Source organism: Parasteatoda tepidariorum, chromosome 9, assembly GCF_043381705.1.
Source record: "Parasteatoda tepidariorum isolate YZ-2023 chromosome 9, CAS_Ptep_4.0, whole genome shotgun sequence".
NCBI classification, from domain to species: domain Eukaryota; kingdom Metazoa; phylum Arthropoda; class Arachnida; order Araneae; family Theridiidae; genus Parasteatoda; species Parasteatoda tepidariorum.
The window spans coordinates 87,846,721-87,866,110 of NC_092212.1; the positions used below are offsets into that span (position 1 = coordinate 87,846,721).

Sequence of the window (19,390 nt, forward strand, 5' to 3'; positions counted from 1 at the left end):
CATAAATAAATTATAAGAACAGAGAAAGAAAGAATTAACAAAATATTATACTAAAAATTACAAAATTACAAAATTTTAAATATAGTTACTATCTAAAAGAGAAAAAAAAGATTTTTTTATTGATAAACATTTATACTAGGAGTACATGAATGCAAAGCACAAAATATAAATTTTAAATTTCAACAATTATAAAAAAAACATTTTTGCACTAAACACTTCCAGATATTAAATTTGACGATAATTCAGTCATTCCATACCATGCGAGTAGAACAATAAAATTAGTACAAAATTTTTTTATGGCATGGAAATCAATGCAAAAAAACTATTTTTGATTAATATTTTTTAAATTGCAAATCATTTCAAGGCAACATAGTTGTTGCCCATTGGTGTAATTTTAGTGATATTTGTAAAATATTTGGCATTAATTCTAGCCATGTTGCCATACTCATACCTGCCAATATTGGAGAATAAAATAATGGAGATTTTACAAGTGATATTTCGTAGGCTACTAGTAAAGTTTTACATCAGAATACAAAACAGAAATTTAAATAAATAATTGGAAATAATGTAAGCTCTAACATTTAGAGACATAAAAAATATGTTTATAAATCTTAATCTAAAAAATATCTTTTTAAACAATTATTTATAATTACTTAAAACTATTTTATTTTATAATCGTCATTGAACAGCAGACCCAATTTTTTGTTTGTTTTATCACTACTTCTGTTCTTGTTATGCACGTTTCAAAATTGCAAATTTGCAGAAGACTTTTAATGTCTTTGACTAAAAATTGTCCTCATGGAGGACTTTTTGATGGAACTAACCCGCATTTGCCTTACATGGAAAGGAAAACCACAAAAACTCCCATGGTTAGTCTGATGGCAAGGAGACTCTAACCCATGATCCGTCTACCACTTAGGATATCTTTACTTAAACTATTAGCACTCAACATACTGCAGTACTGGCTATTGAGGAATAAGAGATGTATTCTTCTCAGCAAATTTAAATCACCAAATTTTTTTTAAATAAATTTCTTCAATATATATGGAGATATTTGGGTAAACAGGAGATAATCGTAAAATACAGGAGTCTTCATTAAAAAACAGGAGACTTGGCAAGCATGCATACTGGTGTGAGCCCTACAAATAAAATAAAAAATTATGACAAGAACGAGTCAAGGTATATTGTTTTTTACAAGTGGCAGGCTGATAGGAGTGGGTTGATAGCAGATAACTGCTTTAGCACTCTTAATTTTTTCTTCCTTCTCATCCCATGACAAATATAAGCCGTGATGACTACGGGGATATATAGACCTTCCAATGAAGTAAACCGTGTCCGAATCTCAGCGATTGCTAGGCGTTACGAATTTCGCAGCAATTGGCTAGCCCCATCCACAGTGCTGATGTGAAGTATCCTCAGTGGTAGAGGGATCATGGATTAGAGTCTCCTTGCAGTCAGGCTAACAGTGGGAGATCTTCATGATTTTCCTCTTCATGTAACGCAAATGCGGGCTAGTTTCATCAAAAAGTCCCTACAAAGGCAGATTTCTTCCAATACTAGATTCAAGGGTTCCCTCGACTTCCGGATTAGGTTCAACATTACAAGAACATTAGTAGTCGCAAACCCAAAAAATTGGGTCAACTGTTCAACAACAGTTATAAATTAAAACAGCAGGTACAAACATGCCTTATCAAGCCAGATAATTGAGAGCCTTAAAAAACTTAAAACATTTAAATTTATGGAAAAAAAATTATTTTAAATACACTAACCTTAGTTTCCCCAGCAATGGGTGCCACTTTACAGACTTTTTTAGAACGTAAAGTATTGATTATTGAACTTTTACCAACATTAGGATAACCAATGAAGCCTACACTGATCTGTTTCTTATCTTCATGGAGCTTTAAAAATAAAAATTTCCTTAAACAAATTTTAAAAAAAAAGACAGATAAAAAAAATTGTTAAAAAATAGAAACTAGATGAAAGCATGTGCAAAGCATAAAATTGTGATCAAAATTGAATAAGTCTTATAAAATTATAATTATATGCATTTAATTATTCATGTCTTTTTAAAAATAGATAGGATGATAGGAAAAGGAAAATTTATTTAGATTTCATGCATTAAAAAAACTACTAAAAATGCTGGTAAAAAAGCATTAAAATATAATTCATTTATGAGAAAGGCATGTATATTGATTTCATTTAACAAATAAAAGAAACAAAACTAGACTTGCTAGAGACAAAAACTAGAAAAAACTTTTAAAATCATGAGCACAAAATATTTAAATATTACTTTCAAATTAAAATAAGTCCATAAAGAAAGTTATAATTATACGTATTTAGTTTTTAAAGCTCTTTTCAATTTAAGTAATAATGGGAAAAAATAATAATTTTTATAATAATGGGGAAAAAAGATATAATGCATAAGAAAAAAGATTAAAAATGCAGCTAAAAAACTTTTAGAAGCATAAAACATTTGTTAGAAGTATGACCACAAATTATAAAATATATATATATCACAATAAAGAAAAAAAAACTCAATCTTTATTATTTCTGTAACATGTTACCTCATTTATTTATTTATTTTTTAAAAAAATGGGACAAAAACTTTTTAAATCTCATAAAAAAATAACTAATTACTATTATAACGGAAATCAGCCGAATAAAAAAATTATTATTTTTTAACAAATTAAAAAGGTAAAACATTAAATAACTTAATAATATAAATAATTATACATAAAATATAAATAATTCTACATAACATTTCAAAGAAAAAAAGATACCGAAAGGATATAATTGCAAATGAAATAATTTAAATAATAAAATACAAATTATTTTGAAAGAGCAATAATAAAGAAATACCTTGCCAAATTGCCTTAATATATTGATAAGGGCTCCTTTTCCAAAAGGGTTTGTTAGACTGGCATGAAACACCATTGTTGGGCATTCAGCTGACAAAATTGTTACCCAACGTTGCTGTGAGATAAAACATTCAAGAATTCATGTTAGGAAAGAAACTTCATTCACATTATACAAACTTTTAAGAAGGTTATTTTTCTGCAATACACTACACAGAGCCCAAAATAAAATGGATATTACATACACAATCATAAAATAACATTCGAAAAAGGTTGCACACCCTTACTTATAGTATAACGATTAAAATTAAATTCAGTTTTGCATGTCATTAGCATAAAAAAATAAAGCAAGTTAATTTAGATTCATTAACAGTTTTTGAAGTTCATAAAAACCAACTAAATATCACATTTAATTACAAACAACATGGTAGATGATAACATAATGTAGCAAATTAAAAAGAAATCTATAATATGTAGTAGAGTCTTCGTTCAGACTGTCTTGACCAAAGACTGACAAATCTTATAAAATTTTAGCAGCTAAGAAAAATTCTCAGCAGACAGCTTCTAGATTTATTGATTTTATCACATTTATTGCAAAATAAAATACTTCTCATAGACACTCCTGGCTATTGTTTAATCATATGGTGTACTTTTGCATTAAAAGAGTTAAATATTCAATTGAAAAATACAAATCTGAAAAATTTTTAACGAAATAAGTCTTTTATTTGCAATTTCTGTATTCTGATAAAACAAACTATGAAATAAAAACTAAAGTAGTAGCTACATTAATATTCTCACCTTTGTTACAAACATTAAATTGATATACACATTAATATTGCCGCTATCTCACAAGTTTCAATTTTCTAGCAAAAAAAGTAATCAGCATTAATTTCTTTTCCTTTCTTTGTTAATAAATCCCACTGCTTATAATAAATAATGAGTTGTAGAATAATTGTGTTGAAAAAGTTAGTAGCCTAGGGAATTTTTTTGGTCATCTTGTTAACCTGGTGGCCACTATTTGCCTGTCTCTGGTCATTACAGCAATTTTCTTCCCAAATCAAATTTTTTCATTGCAGCATAGCATTAAATAATTCTGAAAATATTTCCCAAACAACTTGAGTTGTTATTTACGTACCACTCAACTTAACTTAATGAGAACTTAACTGCTCTATATCCAACAAATGAATTGATTTTGAACAGTGTAATGGACAATCATAAGAAGTTAGAAATTGATTCTGAAAAGGAAGACATGATAGAGGCAAAACTACACAGGACTGAAATTATACAAGCAATTGAATACTGCTTAAAACAGACATTTCCCAATGAAAAGAAATGTGCCCAATTCTATATTCAACTCTTAAAATTTTTATGAAAAATTAACCCTATGATAATCAATGCAAAATCTCAGATTAAATAAAATAAACCTAAGTATAGGTAAACCTAAGCAAAGTTTTTTGCTATATTAGTTTATATTATTCTCTAAACTGAGCATTTTATTTATAGTACAAAAATTAATGATTTTGATACATTTCTAACATGTATTAACTTTAATCTTTTACATATGGCTGGTACAACAAGTAGACTATGCAGAATTTATCATACTCCTATTAGGCAAGGCAAACTTTCAACTGGAATTTTTCAACTAGAACCAAACCATTTTGTCACAGTAATTCTATGTTTTATAAGAATAAAATAACAAATGTAAAGAAAAATAGAAAATGTAGCATACAACGGGTAAGGAAATGAAATTTCAATAAAGCTGCCGTAAAAAAATTTCAATAATATACTCACAGCAACCCAGGTAGGCACTAGATCACATTTATTTAAAACAAAGATGAGATGCTTATGCGGTTTTTCTTTTCTCAAAAAATTTTCTATATGTTTAGATCTTGTACCCATAGGATCTCTGGCATCTAATACTTGGATTACGACATCAGAAGAATCTATTACCTAAAAAATTTAAATACTGTAAATACAGCATAATAAATTCATATAGCAGCCTATAACAATGAAACACTCTACACTGCATAGAATTTTTTTTTTTAATGTAAGCCTGCTCAGCGAACAATAGGAAAATTAACCCTCTAATAATCTGTAACAAAGTTCTCTCTATACTGAGAATGATTTGATAAAATTTTCTGAAACACAGCAATGTGTTCCTTTTTAGAACAATGAACATATACAAAATCACACCTGCCAACGCTGGAGAAATAAAATAATGTAGATTTTACTACAATATTTTTTAGGCTACATGTAAAAATTTGATACATTATGCATAATCACGTAAGTCATAAAGAGAAATTCAAAATTGGAAATAATATAAGCACCTACAAGTAGCGAAGTAAAAAATAAGTAAATAAATCTTAATCTAAAGAAGATTTTTAATTTTTTTAAACCATTATTTATAATTACTTAAAGTATAAACACTCAATATACTACAGTACTGGTAATAACACCATCAGAAGTATTTTTGCGATTAGCAGATATTTTATCTCAAAAATTTCCCTCTTATTTTCTTTTTTAAATTTCTTCAACAAATACGGAGAAACTTGAGAACACACGGGTAAACAGGAGTCTTCGTAAAAAAAACAGGATACTTGGCAGGTATAAAAAATAATAAATAGAAAATGAAGCCTGGGTTTTTGAGATGACAAACATCACAACTTGGTTGAAACTGTCATCAAAAACGTAAATAGTTACAAAATTATAATGCAAGTGAAATCTTTGTTAGTAAATTTAAAGCATTAAGTTTAAAAGAAAATGGGAATAAGTAGAAATTTGATCAATTGTTTCTCAAGAAGCCATTCATTATAAACGATAGATGTGAGATACAGGTCAATGTAAAAGAGAAAAGTATGGCTTGAAAATGAATTAAAGTAATTTACAATTAGGGAGAGTTGATACGTCTGTAATTACCCCTGCATACTTAATGTAGATGCAGCATTACAAATTCTCTGCATCATAAATGCAGCTTACTAACTCTTTTCTTATTTAAAAAAAAATCAAACAGAAATCAGTGAATATAAACAAGGATATCTATATCTAAGAGTACCTAAGGATATAATATCTATTAATATCTAGTTCTTTGGACAGTGATTAAAATTTTTTAAATTTCTAACACAGAGATGCCAACTGCTCCGGACATGCCATAATAATTTAAAAAACAGTATACAACGGCAAACAAATATCTGATTAATTTTGCCTACTTTTTAAACAGTGTGGCATAACTTTACAGTAACAAAGTAATGAATTATAAAAACCAACGAATTAGTTAGAAATAGTGACAGATAAAAACCTAATAAATTGAATTTATAAAACCAAGAATCTCAGATTAATAAACCACCAATCGAAAATATTTATTTGCTGTCTGGCGCAAGTTGGCATCTCTGCTAACGTAGCAGTTGGAAAAATGTTCATCAAAAAGAAATGTTGGCAACTATGTTTGTGATATAGAGATATGTTATATCAGTTAAAAAAAGAAGGAAAGTAAATTTTACTTTATAGAGCTCATTCCATAAGCGCTTAGATTGGCCTTTAAACATAATCATTTCCCTTGCTTCTTTTACAACTTTCTCTTCTCCTGTTATGATGCTTCCATCTTTGGTTGAATCATACTTTTCAGTTGACTCTTGGGCTGCATTAACAAATTCCTATAAAAACATGATACATTTATATGACATTTTAAAAATTATTATTATTTTTTTTAAACAATGAGAGAGAAAATATATTAACAAAACTGATATGAATGACTTCATGGCTGAACTGAGCAGCTATGAAACCAGACATGTGGTTCAATAAGAGTTAAAATATTGAAATAGCCTAGTGATGTCAATTTGCCAACATATTAATGAATCTTGCATAAAACTACTGAAAACACCCCTTAAAGATTACTGAATTGTGTAAAATAACTGAAAAATCTCATATTTGGAAACTGATTTTTAACTTTTGTAGCTACAGAAGATTTGCAACTTATATTTTAAAAACAACTGATTCTCAGTAAGAATAACAATGTTAGATTTTTAATTATTTAGTGTGTATATAAATCCTCAAACCTGCTTCAGGAATAACATTCATATTTCGTCACAATGTAAATGCTTATTTAACATTTTATTTATTTAATTTTTTTTTTTACAAATTTAATATGAACCAGGCAAAATTTTTTCAAGGGGTGAAGCTATAAAAATCGAGCATTTTTTAGCATTCAAAAATTATTTTTAAGCACTTTAAAAAAATTTATTAGTCAGCCTAGAAATATTTTGTGCCTAATTTTAATTATATTCAATAAAAAGTTAACCATTCTCAATTCTCTAAATTATTTACTTAATTAAATAAAAAAAATTAATTTTAATTTAAAATTACAGCTAGTTACACTAACTTTAAAAAAAAGTTATTGGGCACATTTTCTAGATTTATATAAAAAAAATAATTACTAACTACAAAAAAAATAAAGCATTTCCGCAACAACCCGTCGTAAGCCAGGGGGTCACAGAGGTCAAGACCCTTCAATTCTGAGACCAATGGCATGACTGTGTCAATGTGGTCAGCACAGCTCAAAGGCCACCCAAACAATCTATTAATCTGAAGTTGTGTGGGTTTCAAGTCACCACCAAGGATCGAACCCTAGTTCTTCAAAATGACAGTTCAGTGCCTTAACCACAAAGCCATTGAGGCTCACTAATTACATACTCAACAAAATTATAAAATTAATAATAGCTCATTAATTATATTTAATGAATCTGGTTGTTTAAAAAGTTAAGCAAACTATGAAATTCAAATTAGAATTCCAAACTAGTGAATCTATGAATTTAAGTTTCATTTAAATTAGTAATTTGGATCAATGTCTGTAGTCTTCTTAGTGGCTCAATAGAAAAATTAAGACAATGCTTTACAAAAAATCTGGACACCTTTTGATGCAATATACACAAGACTATTTTTAAGAAGTGGAAATAAAGGGTTAAAAAAATATTGTAATATATTGATTTGAAAATTTAGTTCTGTTCAGCTATTTCTTTAGAATATTTAAGAAAAAAAAACATGGGCAACCCTAAACGTTTTCAAATAAAAAACTCAGGATGTGAACAAGTTGATCAGAAATTATTAAAAAAATAAAAATTTCAATTTGTGATATATATTTATCTTGTTCAGATAATTTTGTTTAAAATTAGTATGCTAAAAACAACAGTACCTTAAAACAGACTGTGGTTAACAATCTTGTCATGAAAACTAGGTTTTTTTTAGTTACTCTTGGCGCCAAACAAAAGAATAAAGTTTTCGGAAAATAAAAAAATCAAGCCATCTTTTACAGATGCAATGAATAATGAGTACCTGCAAGTACATTTTGAAAATGCTTCATACCCTATTGGAAGGAATTGATTTTATTAGCAATTTCATAAATGGCCACTAATTAAATAAGATTGATAAAAAAAATAGTACATTTTAAAAGAAATTTTAAAATAAAACACAATTATTGAACTTCTATTATAAGACTATGATAATTTTTTTACCAGTTAAAACAAAATCACGGCTAATAGCCTAAAAATTTAAGGAGCTAAGGGTATCTCGTTATTTGAAAATAAAAATGCTTTGTCATGTTAGCTTGAATGATGTTAATTTCAACAAATAATTTAAAAGCACAAAAAAATTGTGAAATACTTACTTCCAAGTTACAAGTTTTTAATAAAGGTTTTTTTCTCAATGCTTTAGGACCAAATGTGACTTCATAACCTTCAGTGTCTAAAATGTGAAACCTTTTATTCTGCAAGACAGAGAGGATACAAATATAAGACATGCAAAATAAATAAATAAATCAAATAAAACAATTTATGATAAAAATGTTCAAACAATTAATTACGAATAAAGTTTTCAAAAAATGCCAAATTGTTACCAGTAATATGATTTTGAATTAGCTAATAACATTAACTCCACTGAAACATTGACAAAAACTGCAGCAATGCAATAATAGAGAACAGGGTGCATAGCCAAATCTTTCAACAAAAAATAAGCACATTTTAAGTACTTTTAAACATTTAAAAATATTTTAAAGCACTATATACATTAACAAAACGCAAAATAATTGATCACATTGACTTCACGTGATCTTGATAAAATAACTATTTCCTTACAAAGAACTCTTCTCTTGATTATGTTAGCCACCATAAAGAGATCAAAAGATTTTTCGGAGTACTTCAGAGGGTGGAAAATGAAGCCTGAATTTGAAAATATCTTGCAATATGCAGCAGAGTTGCACAGGAGATTGCAAAAATCTCACTGAACCCAGCTCAGTATTCGAAAAGGGAAAATTAAGCACATCTTAAAAACACTCAATAAAAAAAGCTCCTTTAAGTGCTTTTAAAAAACGAAAATCAAAAATAAGCACCTGTAACAGGGGTCTGTCTAGGTTTTTCTGAGAGGTACCTATTTTGTGAAAATTTAGATATAATTTGTGAAAAATTAAAAATTATATTAAAAAAATCAACACAAAAATTTGGATTTATTGTTTCTTAAGGGATACAAAAATAAAATTTTAAGAAAAAGTATTTTGTGAAACTACCGTTTTTCCTAAAATTGAATTTGTGAAACTACCGTTTTTCCTAAAGTTGAATTTGTGAAGGTACCGCTAAACGGTAGTAAATTCGGCCTGGACAGACCCCTGTTTAAGCACTTTTTAAAAATGCTATGCACCATAGAGTAAACTGTAGCAAAGAAACCATTGCATTGCCAAACTTAATAACACATAAATATTAGTGAATTTAATAAAGAAGTCCTGTAGCAGAATTAGCATTGCATGTAGTTTGGTAATAGGAAAAGTAAATTAATTTTGACTTTGTAAGCAAAAACATTGTTATGAATTTATACATAGTTTTTGAATAAATGTTTTAATAAAATTTTATTAGGGTTTGCGAAATTTGAAAAAGAATAAGCAAAATTTTTAAAATGCAAAACTGACACATTAATACTATTTTTAACTTAACATTTTAATAATTCATTTATTTGACACAAAACACCATTCAATTGGGTCCATGCAGAACTTTGGAAAGACTTAGATTGTTTTAAACTTTATTTTCTCTCAAACTTCATTTGGTTTAAGTAATATTTTATTTATTTTTTAAGATTTCATTTAATGTTGATTTTTTTTTATTTGCCTAAAGATGATTAAACTAAAAAGCATTTTTCTTTTTTCAATCAATTATTTTCAAACTAATAAGGGTAAAATTAATTTCAGATGTCTTCCTTTAGTGGAGCAGATATTTCATCACAGTTGGTAGTATTAGATATTTCAGTCTTTTAAAACACACGAACTTCCAAAGGGCAAAGTTTGAATAGAAATATTTTATCCAGCGCTCTGCAAATAAACTTGCTGGCCCTATAGCAGAATTTTTTCGAGCTATCTGCGACAAAACTCTACAGCACTTATAATTTTCTGTAAGATACTTTTATTAATAACCAACATATATGTTACTGATTTAAAATAATAAAAGCTCTGTGTTTACAAAAAAAAACTATATGTATATTTTTTAATTGAACATGAAATAAGTTTTCATTCTAATACTATGGGGATATTCTCCCATTTTGATGGGGGGGGGGAACAGACAAATTATTTTCTTTCTTGCATTTTGTAAATAATCATCTCAATAAAAAAAATAAAAAATAATGAATTCCTGAGAAGTAATTGCCGAAGAAAAGATCGACAATGAAATCACGCGATTCAGACTCCTCAAATGTGTGTTTCGTTTCGAGATTAGGTTGTTGTAATAAATAACATCGAATAAAAAAACATCGGGTTTTAAAACTATGAAGAAATTGACAACAATAACTGCCAAAAATTCGATAGAATTATTTCCTTCAAATCAAAATACTTAAATGCACGAATGGAATTTTTCATATTGTTTGAAATATATTGGGATATTTAAAATCCAAGTGAAAATCAATATCAATAACTGCCAAAAATATAATCGAAACATTACCGTGATTTAAGATACTATTGGCTTAAATTAAGCGCCTCAAAAAGTGATAATCTAAATAAATGATTTAAATTTTAGGTGTAAATTTCTGGATTTCTTCTTTTTTGTTGTTAACTTTGCAAAAGAAAAAACATTCTCTGTAACATTCTGCGACAATATCGCCGCGATTTTGCCACGGAGCTAGCAAGCTTTGCAGATCAATACAAAGGTTTCTGCTACTGGCAGTATAAATATGAATATATACAAATCTAATTGAAGGTAAAAAAAATAATGGTACATTTATATAACCAAATAATTAAAATAACCAAATTAAAAGTAAATTTAAGGTAAAAAAAAATCTTTATCATTGCATCAAATGAAATTAGCTGCGCCATCTTTTAATTTTTACTTCCAAATGGGAATTAAGATTATATTATACATCATTTTTCCAAAGTAACCCAGAGTTCAAGAATTGAATATAATTAACACATACACTCATAAAAAAAGGACACGATTAAAAAGCTGAATAGAGAATCAAATAAAATTACTTTAGCTGTTTCATTAAGCAACGTGATAGGAAGCTTTGTTTGACGCATTACTACTTGATATGGATCTTTTAAAGCCTTCCCTAACTCATCTTGAAAACGCTGAAGTGCATTTTGCCCAATAACCTTTGTATTTCCTGTAAATAAAAGTACAAATAGACATATATTTTTCTTTAAAGTGCAAATAGAAATTAAATAAGTGCAACACAATGTGTCCAACACAATATTGGATCACAATATACAATCAAGTGACTGAGTGTTACAATCAAATGGATGTAATCAAAGTAATACAATCAAATGGCTTAGCTTAATCAAATGGCATTGGTTTGATCCTCGCGTCGGACAAGGTTGGCTCAGCTTTTTATCCCTTTTCAGTAGGTCGATAAAATGAGAACAAAGCTTTAGCACCCCAGAGATCAGGGTAAAGAAAACTGAGATAGGCACAGTAGGCCATGGCCCTCAATGGGCTGTTGCACCACTGAGTTCAGTTTGGAGGATTACACTTAAATCTACTTCTAAATAAAGTAGCTTAAAGTATACTATTGATTAAAAAATGTTTTTTTTTAATTCAAAAAAACATAGATTTATTTTTTTAAAAATAAAAAGGTTTCAAAAAGAACATGTGTTAGGAATGAAATTCAATACAGTATAGTAGGTAAAAATATTCAAATAAAATTACTGCAAATTTAAAAGGAATGTTCATTAAATACAAGCGTCCAATACAACGACCTTACAATTATAATATGCAAAAAGTACAATGTTTCTTACATTCATTAGAATATCCCAATTTAAATGCTTTTCAGAATTTAAATTGCAACATTTTCTTTAAATTCAGAAAATCTATCACTTAATGATGAAGATTGAAAAGAGAGTTGTTTTGAAATTTAAATATAAGAATGATAATTTAGTAATTGACTTCAGATACTTTGACTTTCCAATTGAAAGAGGACAAGACAACCAGTGTTGTGAAATATATTTAAAATAGAGAAATATTTTTGCCAAAATTAACTAAACTAACATTTACTCATTGTTTATTCAGTTTTTTTATCAAAAAAAAAAAAAAAATTCAAAAGTAATCTTCTTTCTAACATGAATACAATCATTTACTTATGCAAAAAAACATATCCCATCACATTGCTAAAACATACACAACAAAATTTTATGAAAACTTTTTCTTTCATTAAATAAAAAATACTTCACAAGCAATCACTTAGAGCTTTCTATTGGTTAATTTGATAAAGATTTCAAGAACAATCTTATTTTAAATTCATTAAATTACCTTCAACATATGAATTTAACTAAAATTATTTTTATTTTTAATTAACATTTTTAAATGATTCAAATTTAAAATACAGTCGAGCCTTGTTAAAACAAAATAGATGGGTTGAAAAAATCTTTTTGCAATAACCCATAAAACAGCAAAAGGTATTAAGGATGATTTTAAATAACAAACCACTAAAGCAAAGATATTTTTAAAGGATAAATGTTTTTAAATAAATGTTATATAAATAAAAAATAAATGTAAAAATGTATTTATCTAAGTTAGACCCAAAAAAAAAACGCTTATTGAAAAATAGTTCATTAATGTTTGATTGAAATTTTGTAGTCTACATTTGTTAATTGATTAAACAAAGAGGCTTTTCTCTCCAATCATTTTTACAACTAAAGTTCTTCTTTCAACACCCATTTTCAATTTTGCTTAACTTAATTTTCTGACATGGGTAACACTTCGTTACTTCCCCCTTTCTCAGGGAAGGATGGAAAAGGAAAGAACAGCCTGGTTGATAAAAGTGAAACTCTGGGGCACACCTCCAGACATAGCAATATCAATTTGAAAGTCAATGATTGGCCAAGTGAACGTCCAACAATAAAAGAAAACAACATCAACGTCTACAGTCAGCTATTTTAGTGAGAAAAAAAAAGATCCAGAAATCATGTTTCAATGACATAACTCTCCAAAAGGTGGCAAATCAGAGAGAGACACTTTACACACTTTAAACTTTTACTTATATTCACCCTTAAAAAAAAAGCAGACAAAAATTATAGAGTCAAATTTCAGTGTGAAAAAAAGGGAAAGAAATAAGAACATTACCAAACCATTTTTGATTTGGAGCTATTCTTGCCACTGATCCAGGAGTTAATCTTTCTTGAAAAGGAGCCTCTCTGATAATTTTGCCTATTTTATTTCTAGAATAAAAAAAAACATATTATGAATAATTATATATTAAAACAAAAAAATCTTATGAATCCTAAACATAGATATTTTGTAAAGGAAAAAAAAAAGGAGAGCAACTAAAATCAATGCTTAAAAATAAATATGTTATAGAAAAAATGAATAAACATATATTATTTCTTTTTACCATTTCTGATTAAACAATGTAATAAAGTTGACAAGATAATATTTAAAAAGAGACTGATGACTTTGATGTTACAACAAATGGAGAAGAGAATTTTAAATTATTATTTCATCAATTTCAAATCTTGATTTATTTTTCAATATATATGCAAAGAAATATTGATGCGAATAAAAGTGGCCACAAACACACAGAAATTTTTTTTCCAGAGTATATGGTAAAATATTTCTGTTCAATATTTCACAACAGTTAGAAAATTAAAGAATAATATCTGATAATACAATACATGATAAAATAACTTTGCTACTAAAAGAAAGAATTTAAAATTAATGAACAGAAACTTAATTAAAAGATGAAAAGCTAACTTTTAAATGTTAAGCTGTCAATACAGGAGAGAGCAATATTTTAAAATTATTTTTGTCAGCAATTTTTTTAATGCTTGCTTTAGTTTCGTCTTCATTTTGCACTCACCTCTGAGGTAAAACATAATACTGGTATATTGATCATGGGTTTTTTATGGCTCCGCAAAAAAAAAGGTACCAAAAGTTCAGAAAATCAAAAGAAAGAGAGAAAACAATAATCTTTTAAATCTCTATATAATATAATAAGAGGTCTACAAATTCTGGTTGCCTGGTCACTTAAAGAATCATAGCTCGCACCTAATATTTCAGTAAAATTTAATTTATTTTTCAAATCAGATAATAATTGTAACTAATTTAATAATAGAAAATCTTACTATTAGATCCTAGAAATTTCAAATTTTTGAAGATCCCTGAATATAACTATAAATAATAAGCACAAAAAAAAAAATTTTATACTCTATATTTTAAGGGGAATATATTTTGCCTTTATCATCATAAAAACAGTTCTTCTTTAATTATCACAAATAAGTATTTTAGGTCGGGATAGCATTGTTAGTAGGGCACTGGGCCCACGTCCAAGAATTTGGAGCCGGCCGAAGACTTCCCGTGCTATAAAATGGTGACTGATGCACGTTAAATCTGTCGAGTCGCAAAGTCCCCCATGTTCCCATAACAAACCAATACCTCTAGGGGTAATGATCCAGGAGTTTCCTTTTCTTCTGGATTGGCTCAAAAATTAGAAGGCTACGGAGTTGAACATTAGTAGTCGTAAATCCAAAATTGGGTCAGCTGTTCAACGGCGGTTAAAAGAAAAAGAAGTATTTTGGCAGGGATTTTTAAATTTTGAAAACGCATTTTTTTAAAATTAAATTATTTTTTAAAAGAATACTGGGACAAAATAATCACATTTGTAAAAGCAGACATTTTCTGAAAAAGTTCTGGAGAAAAATATTTAGTTTTTAGATAAAAATTATTCTGTTTCCAAGGAATACTATGAGTTTGCAGATACTTTTAGTTCATGTGGGTTATTTTTTGGTCATACTCTGCAAAGTACAGCTTTCGTTTTAATGCATAGAAATAGGAGCTGAACACAGTACCAAATTTTAGATTGAAAATAAAATGGACAACAATGTTTTTATATGTTTATAAAATTGCTCCAAAAATTATTTTAAATATAATTCCATATTAATGGACTCAATTGAAATGAAAATAACAATTAATTTTTAATAATACAGGGCCGCTTTTAACACATTATGTAAATTAATGCCAGGGGAATTTATTTAAAAATTACTAGTAAAAAAAAAAACTCTTTTTAGTATGGGTAAAAAATCGGTTCCAATGCCTTCAATGGTGGTAAAAACTGAATGATTAATTCAAAAAATTAATAACTAATTCCAAAGTAAGATAAAAGAATAAATAAATAAATTATATGTGCCTATGATCCTAAAGTATATGCGAACTGATAATAATTCCTAATAACAGAATGATTTTATTCTAAAAACAACAAAAAATTAAATATCTTTATAACTATTCAAAGCAATTTGAAATATGGTTCTCATTTTTGTTTAATGATTAGCCTATTAAATATTCAATTCTGTAGAAATATACTTCGTAAAAAAAAATTTTTTTTTTTTACATAAACGTATGTATTTCTTAAAAAAGTATTCACAAATTTAAAGAACTTCTGTGAATATGTTGGCACATGGGTTGCATCTATATTGCAATTGTTAATTTCAGAAAAAATGTATATAACATTATAACTAAACTAATTTATTGAAAAATATATATCTTTCACAATCATAACTGATTTATTAAACAAAAGTGTAACAAGATGGGGAAAAAACTGTGAAATTATCAGAACATTTGTTACTAACTTTAAAAATGTAATAAAAGGGTATACTTTACCTTTTAGGTTTAAAATTTTTATACATTCTCAAACGATTGATTGTGCTTTTGTCTCTCATGTTTGGATTTGTCCTTTCCCTATCTAAAAAGGATAATAAGAATAAAATTAATACAAGATTGTCACACAAAGATGGACAACTTCAAATTGCTCAAAAATTCATGAGCAAAAATTTAAAAACCTTCATATCTTTTTATGGTTTAGGCATAGATGTTCTAACAAGAAAAGAAAAAAAAGAGGTACTTGTGAAAATATGCAACTTCAGTTTTGTAGAGCAGTGGTCCCAAACCCCTGGATCAAATGGTACAGGGCCACTCAAGAAACATTAAATTATTTGTATTTCATTTACTAGTGTATTTCTTCCGAGTTTGTGCGACTTTCCATAGAAGAGAGTTTAAGAGGAAGATGACAGATGTCACCAAAAGCCTCACATATACCATGCATCTGACTGTACAAAATTTTGAAAGAGTGGGGAGAGTTGTTATCGATAATGTCAACCATCATCCATGAAAAAGTACCCCGGTATAGAATGAAGTTAACATGCTTTATATACATTGGAATTGGAATTATATTTTGGTAGTAGTAGACGCACTACAGTACTCCCACACCAGAATTATATATGTGATAGAATTTGATGCCACTAGTTGATTCATTGCTGTTTTGAGAGAAGCCAGGGGAACTGCATTAAGATCACCCAACTTTGAATGCTGATCGTGAGAGCTGTATTAAGTTCACGGTCATGGCTTTTCCTGCAGTGCCATTAGCAGTCGAGTGTATACGTTGTACGTTATGTGTGGTCGAGACAGAGAAGCAACAGCATGAGGAGGTGGATTATGTCAAGAGCACAAGTAGCAAGTCAACTGTTTAATGTGTACTATCCACTGAAACAGGCACGTTTAAATCGTAGTGCACTTTACTGTCAAGTTAGGCAAGTTCATATTGAAGTGGGGGTTTTAGTCAAGTTAGGCATGTTCCCATAAGCAAAATATTTTCAAATGTTCTGCAAGCATTTCACAGCAAAAAGAGGTCAATTAACGTTAAAATATTATATTTTCATTTATTAAAATACAGGATCATGCACAGATACACTACATTATTTTTTAAACCAAGACCAACATTCTTGATTTGTTACTTTTTCAATCACTTTTGAAGTACAAAATTTTGCTAATAACGATGATGATGAATTATTAATAAAATGCCTATGATATGAAGGTCCGAAAATTAAAATAAGGTCTGCCTTAAAAGAATGCATGAGATTAAGGTTGGGGATTGTTCTGCAAAACTATCAGAGGCAGGTGGGCGGGAGGTTGCGGGAAAACGCTGTCACTTATTCAAGATACAAATTGTTCAGCAGGACTTTGTTTGTTCTGCGACGTACGTCACAGTTTTAGGCACTTTCTGCTTTTGGGGGCATGTTCATATCATGTCTGAAGGTCACCAATGTGGGAAGTGAGTAGTTATTGAGAATGTCAACCTTCATCTATGAAAAGGTACCCCACATAGAATCGAGTTAATATGTCTTATATACTAGGGAATTGGAATTATATTTTTTTAGTAGTAGATACACCACAAAAGTTTATTCAAATAAATATAAATTAGTAAATCAAAACAATTAACGTCTCTCACCACAGCAAAATTATAAGACTTTGGTCGGTCAGTGGCAATAAAATGCTGGTGAGCATCATTGCAGGGCGCATTGCAGGGGCAGTGATTTCTCTAGACTTTAGAAATCATGGGTCCTTAAGACACATGACTTTCTATGAATAAGTTTTGATGTTTAATAATAGATTGAAATTACATCGAATTGACATGATCATTGCCCTGCCAATAATTAAAAAATTTTCAGAGTTCATTATCTCTGAGATTTGCAAGAAGTTTTATCCCTGAAATATTGGTCCACATTATTTCAAAATATTTTTTAAAACCTTTCTAAGGTCATGGCCTTTCTAAGTATATTTACTACCACTATAACTTTGACATGTCATTTGTTATTAAATTCAGCTCTGATGATGTAATATTAAATAGAGTTGGTTACAATATGCTTGTTTTTACGGAATGTAAAAAAAAATTATAATACAGTACAGAACCAGTTATCCAGAAATCAGAAAACCGGAAAATCAAAAAACCGGAATGAAATTCGATAAATTTTCCCGCAATTTAAAAAAAAAAATTTTTTTCCTCTTAAGATTTTAGGATTTTTCTTTCTTTTTTGAAAGATGTTTACCTTACCATCATTTTGGAAATAATTATTAGTGTATTACTCAATCATTTTTTCTTCTTTTTAAGATTATTTCCAATATTTATTTTTAGGCAGATAGGTTTAACAATAAAAAAACGGCTTTTTGTAGCGATTCAGAAAACCGGAAAAATCAGTTATCCGGAATAGCGATCGTTCCATATAATCGGTTCCCTACTGCATATAATTCCTTTTACAGTTTGGAGTAATTATGAAATTTATTTTACAAATGAAGAGAAATTAAATTTCTTTTTTTATTAACACATTCTGGGTAGTAGTAAATATACTTACCACAAAAAAAAAAATTTTTAAATTCAAATTAATTTTCTCAACTAATCTAAATGAATTTTTTCTTCTAAATTCAAAAAGTATTTTAATGTACCTTTACTAAAAAAATGTCCTATTAAAGGGTTAACTTAAATATTTAACAGTAATAAAACAAGATAGTGCTAAAAAAAATATTTATCATTTTTAAGAAAATGTAATTCACCACTAATAAAAAATAGTATTATCTGAATTTTATTGTAAAAAAAAAACTTTAAATGTTAACTAACAGATTAAGACCAAGAAAATTCATAAAAAACGATCAGGATTAAAAATTTGTGTAAGGAAAAATATATTTTAAATGAGAACCAAATTGTTAAATCACGATTGAATAATGCGCTATGCAAAGCATAGTATTGTAACAGAAAAGAAAATGCATAAATTTGACAACGCAGCATATCACGTTTTAATGAAATGACTTTATTTACCTATATTTACTAATCTATATTTACTAATTCAACTTGTTTACTTTGCTCATTTTCGTAGTCGACATATATTATAAATATGAAATTCAATAAACTTCCCATAATACATATTGAACTTTTATGAATAAAGACAAAACCTTATATCAATAAACATAAGAAAAAGAAGTTCGATAATTTTACCAGGATTTAAACTATGAGATGCCTTGCTCAAAGGCCGGTCTCTCACAACTTTCGTTCTTTTCTTTGTTTTTGACATTGTAAAGTTAGTATTTATAACACTATTAATAAGTAATTTTCAAATCTAAACGGAGAAAAAAATTGAGCACTAATTTTACTCGTTGCGTTGTTATTGTTGGCCAACACATGGATCCAAAAGGAGGAAGCTATATTTGGAGCATTTAACCGAATGTTGCAATTTGCTTGTAGCTTAAATTGAGGATAATAAA

At 28.1% G+C, this 19,390-nt stretch overlaps 1 protein-coding gene across 1 annotated transcript in view; it reads right to left on the reverse strand.

Annotated features, from left to right (window-relative positions):
* LOC107445744 (nucleostemin 2) overlaps positions 1-19,338 on the reverse strand; it is a 30,515-nt gene extending 11,177 nt beyond the window's left edge. The window contains exons 1-9 of the mRNA XM_016060221.4: positions 19,125-19,338; positions 15,962-16,043; positions 13,433-13,527; positions 11,344-11,477; positions 8,512-8,610; positions 6,353-6,505; positions 4,647-4,805; positions 2,860-2,973; positions 1,770-1,898 (exon numbers count right to left, since the gene is read on the reverse strand). Coding sequence (XP_015915707.2) covers positions 1,770-1,898; positions 2,860-2,973; positions 4,647-4,805; positions 6,353-6,505; positions 8,512-8,610; positions 11,344-11,477; positions 13,433-13,527; positions 15,962-16,043; positions 19,125-19,200 — 1,041 coding nt within the window. The 5' untranslated portion in view covers positions 19,201-19,338. The remainder of the gene's footprint in view (positions 1-1,769; positions 1,899-2,859; positions 2,974-4,646; positions 4,806-6,352; positions 6,506-8,511; positions 8,611-11,343; positions 11,478-13,432; positions 13,528-15,961; positions 16,044-19,124) is intronic.
* Between the last annotated feature and the right edge of the window lie 52 nt (positions 19,339-19,390).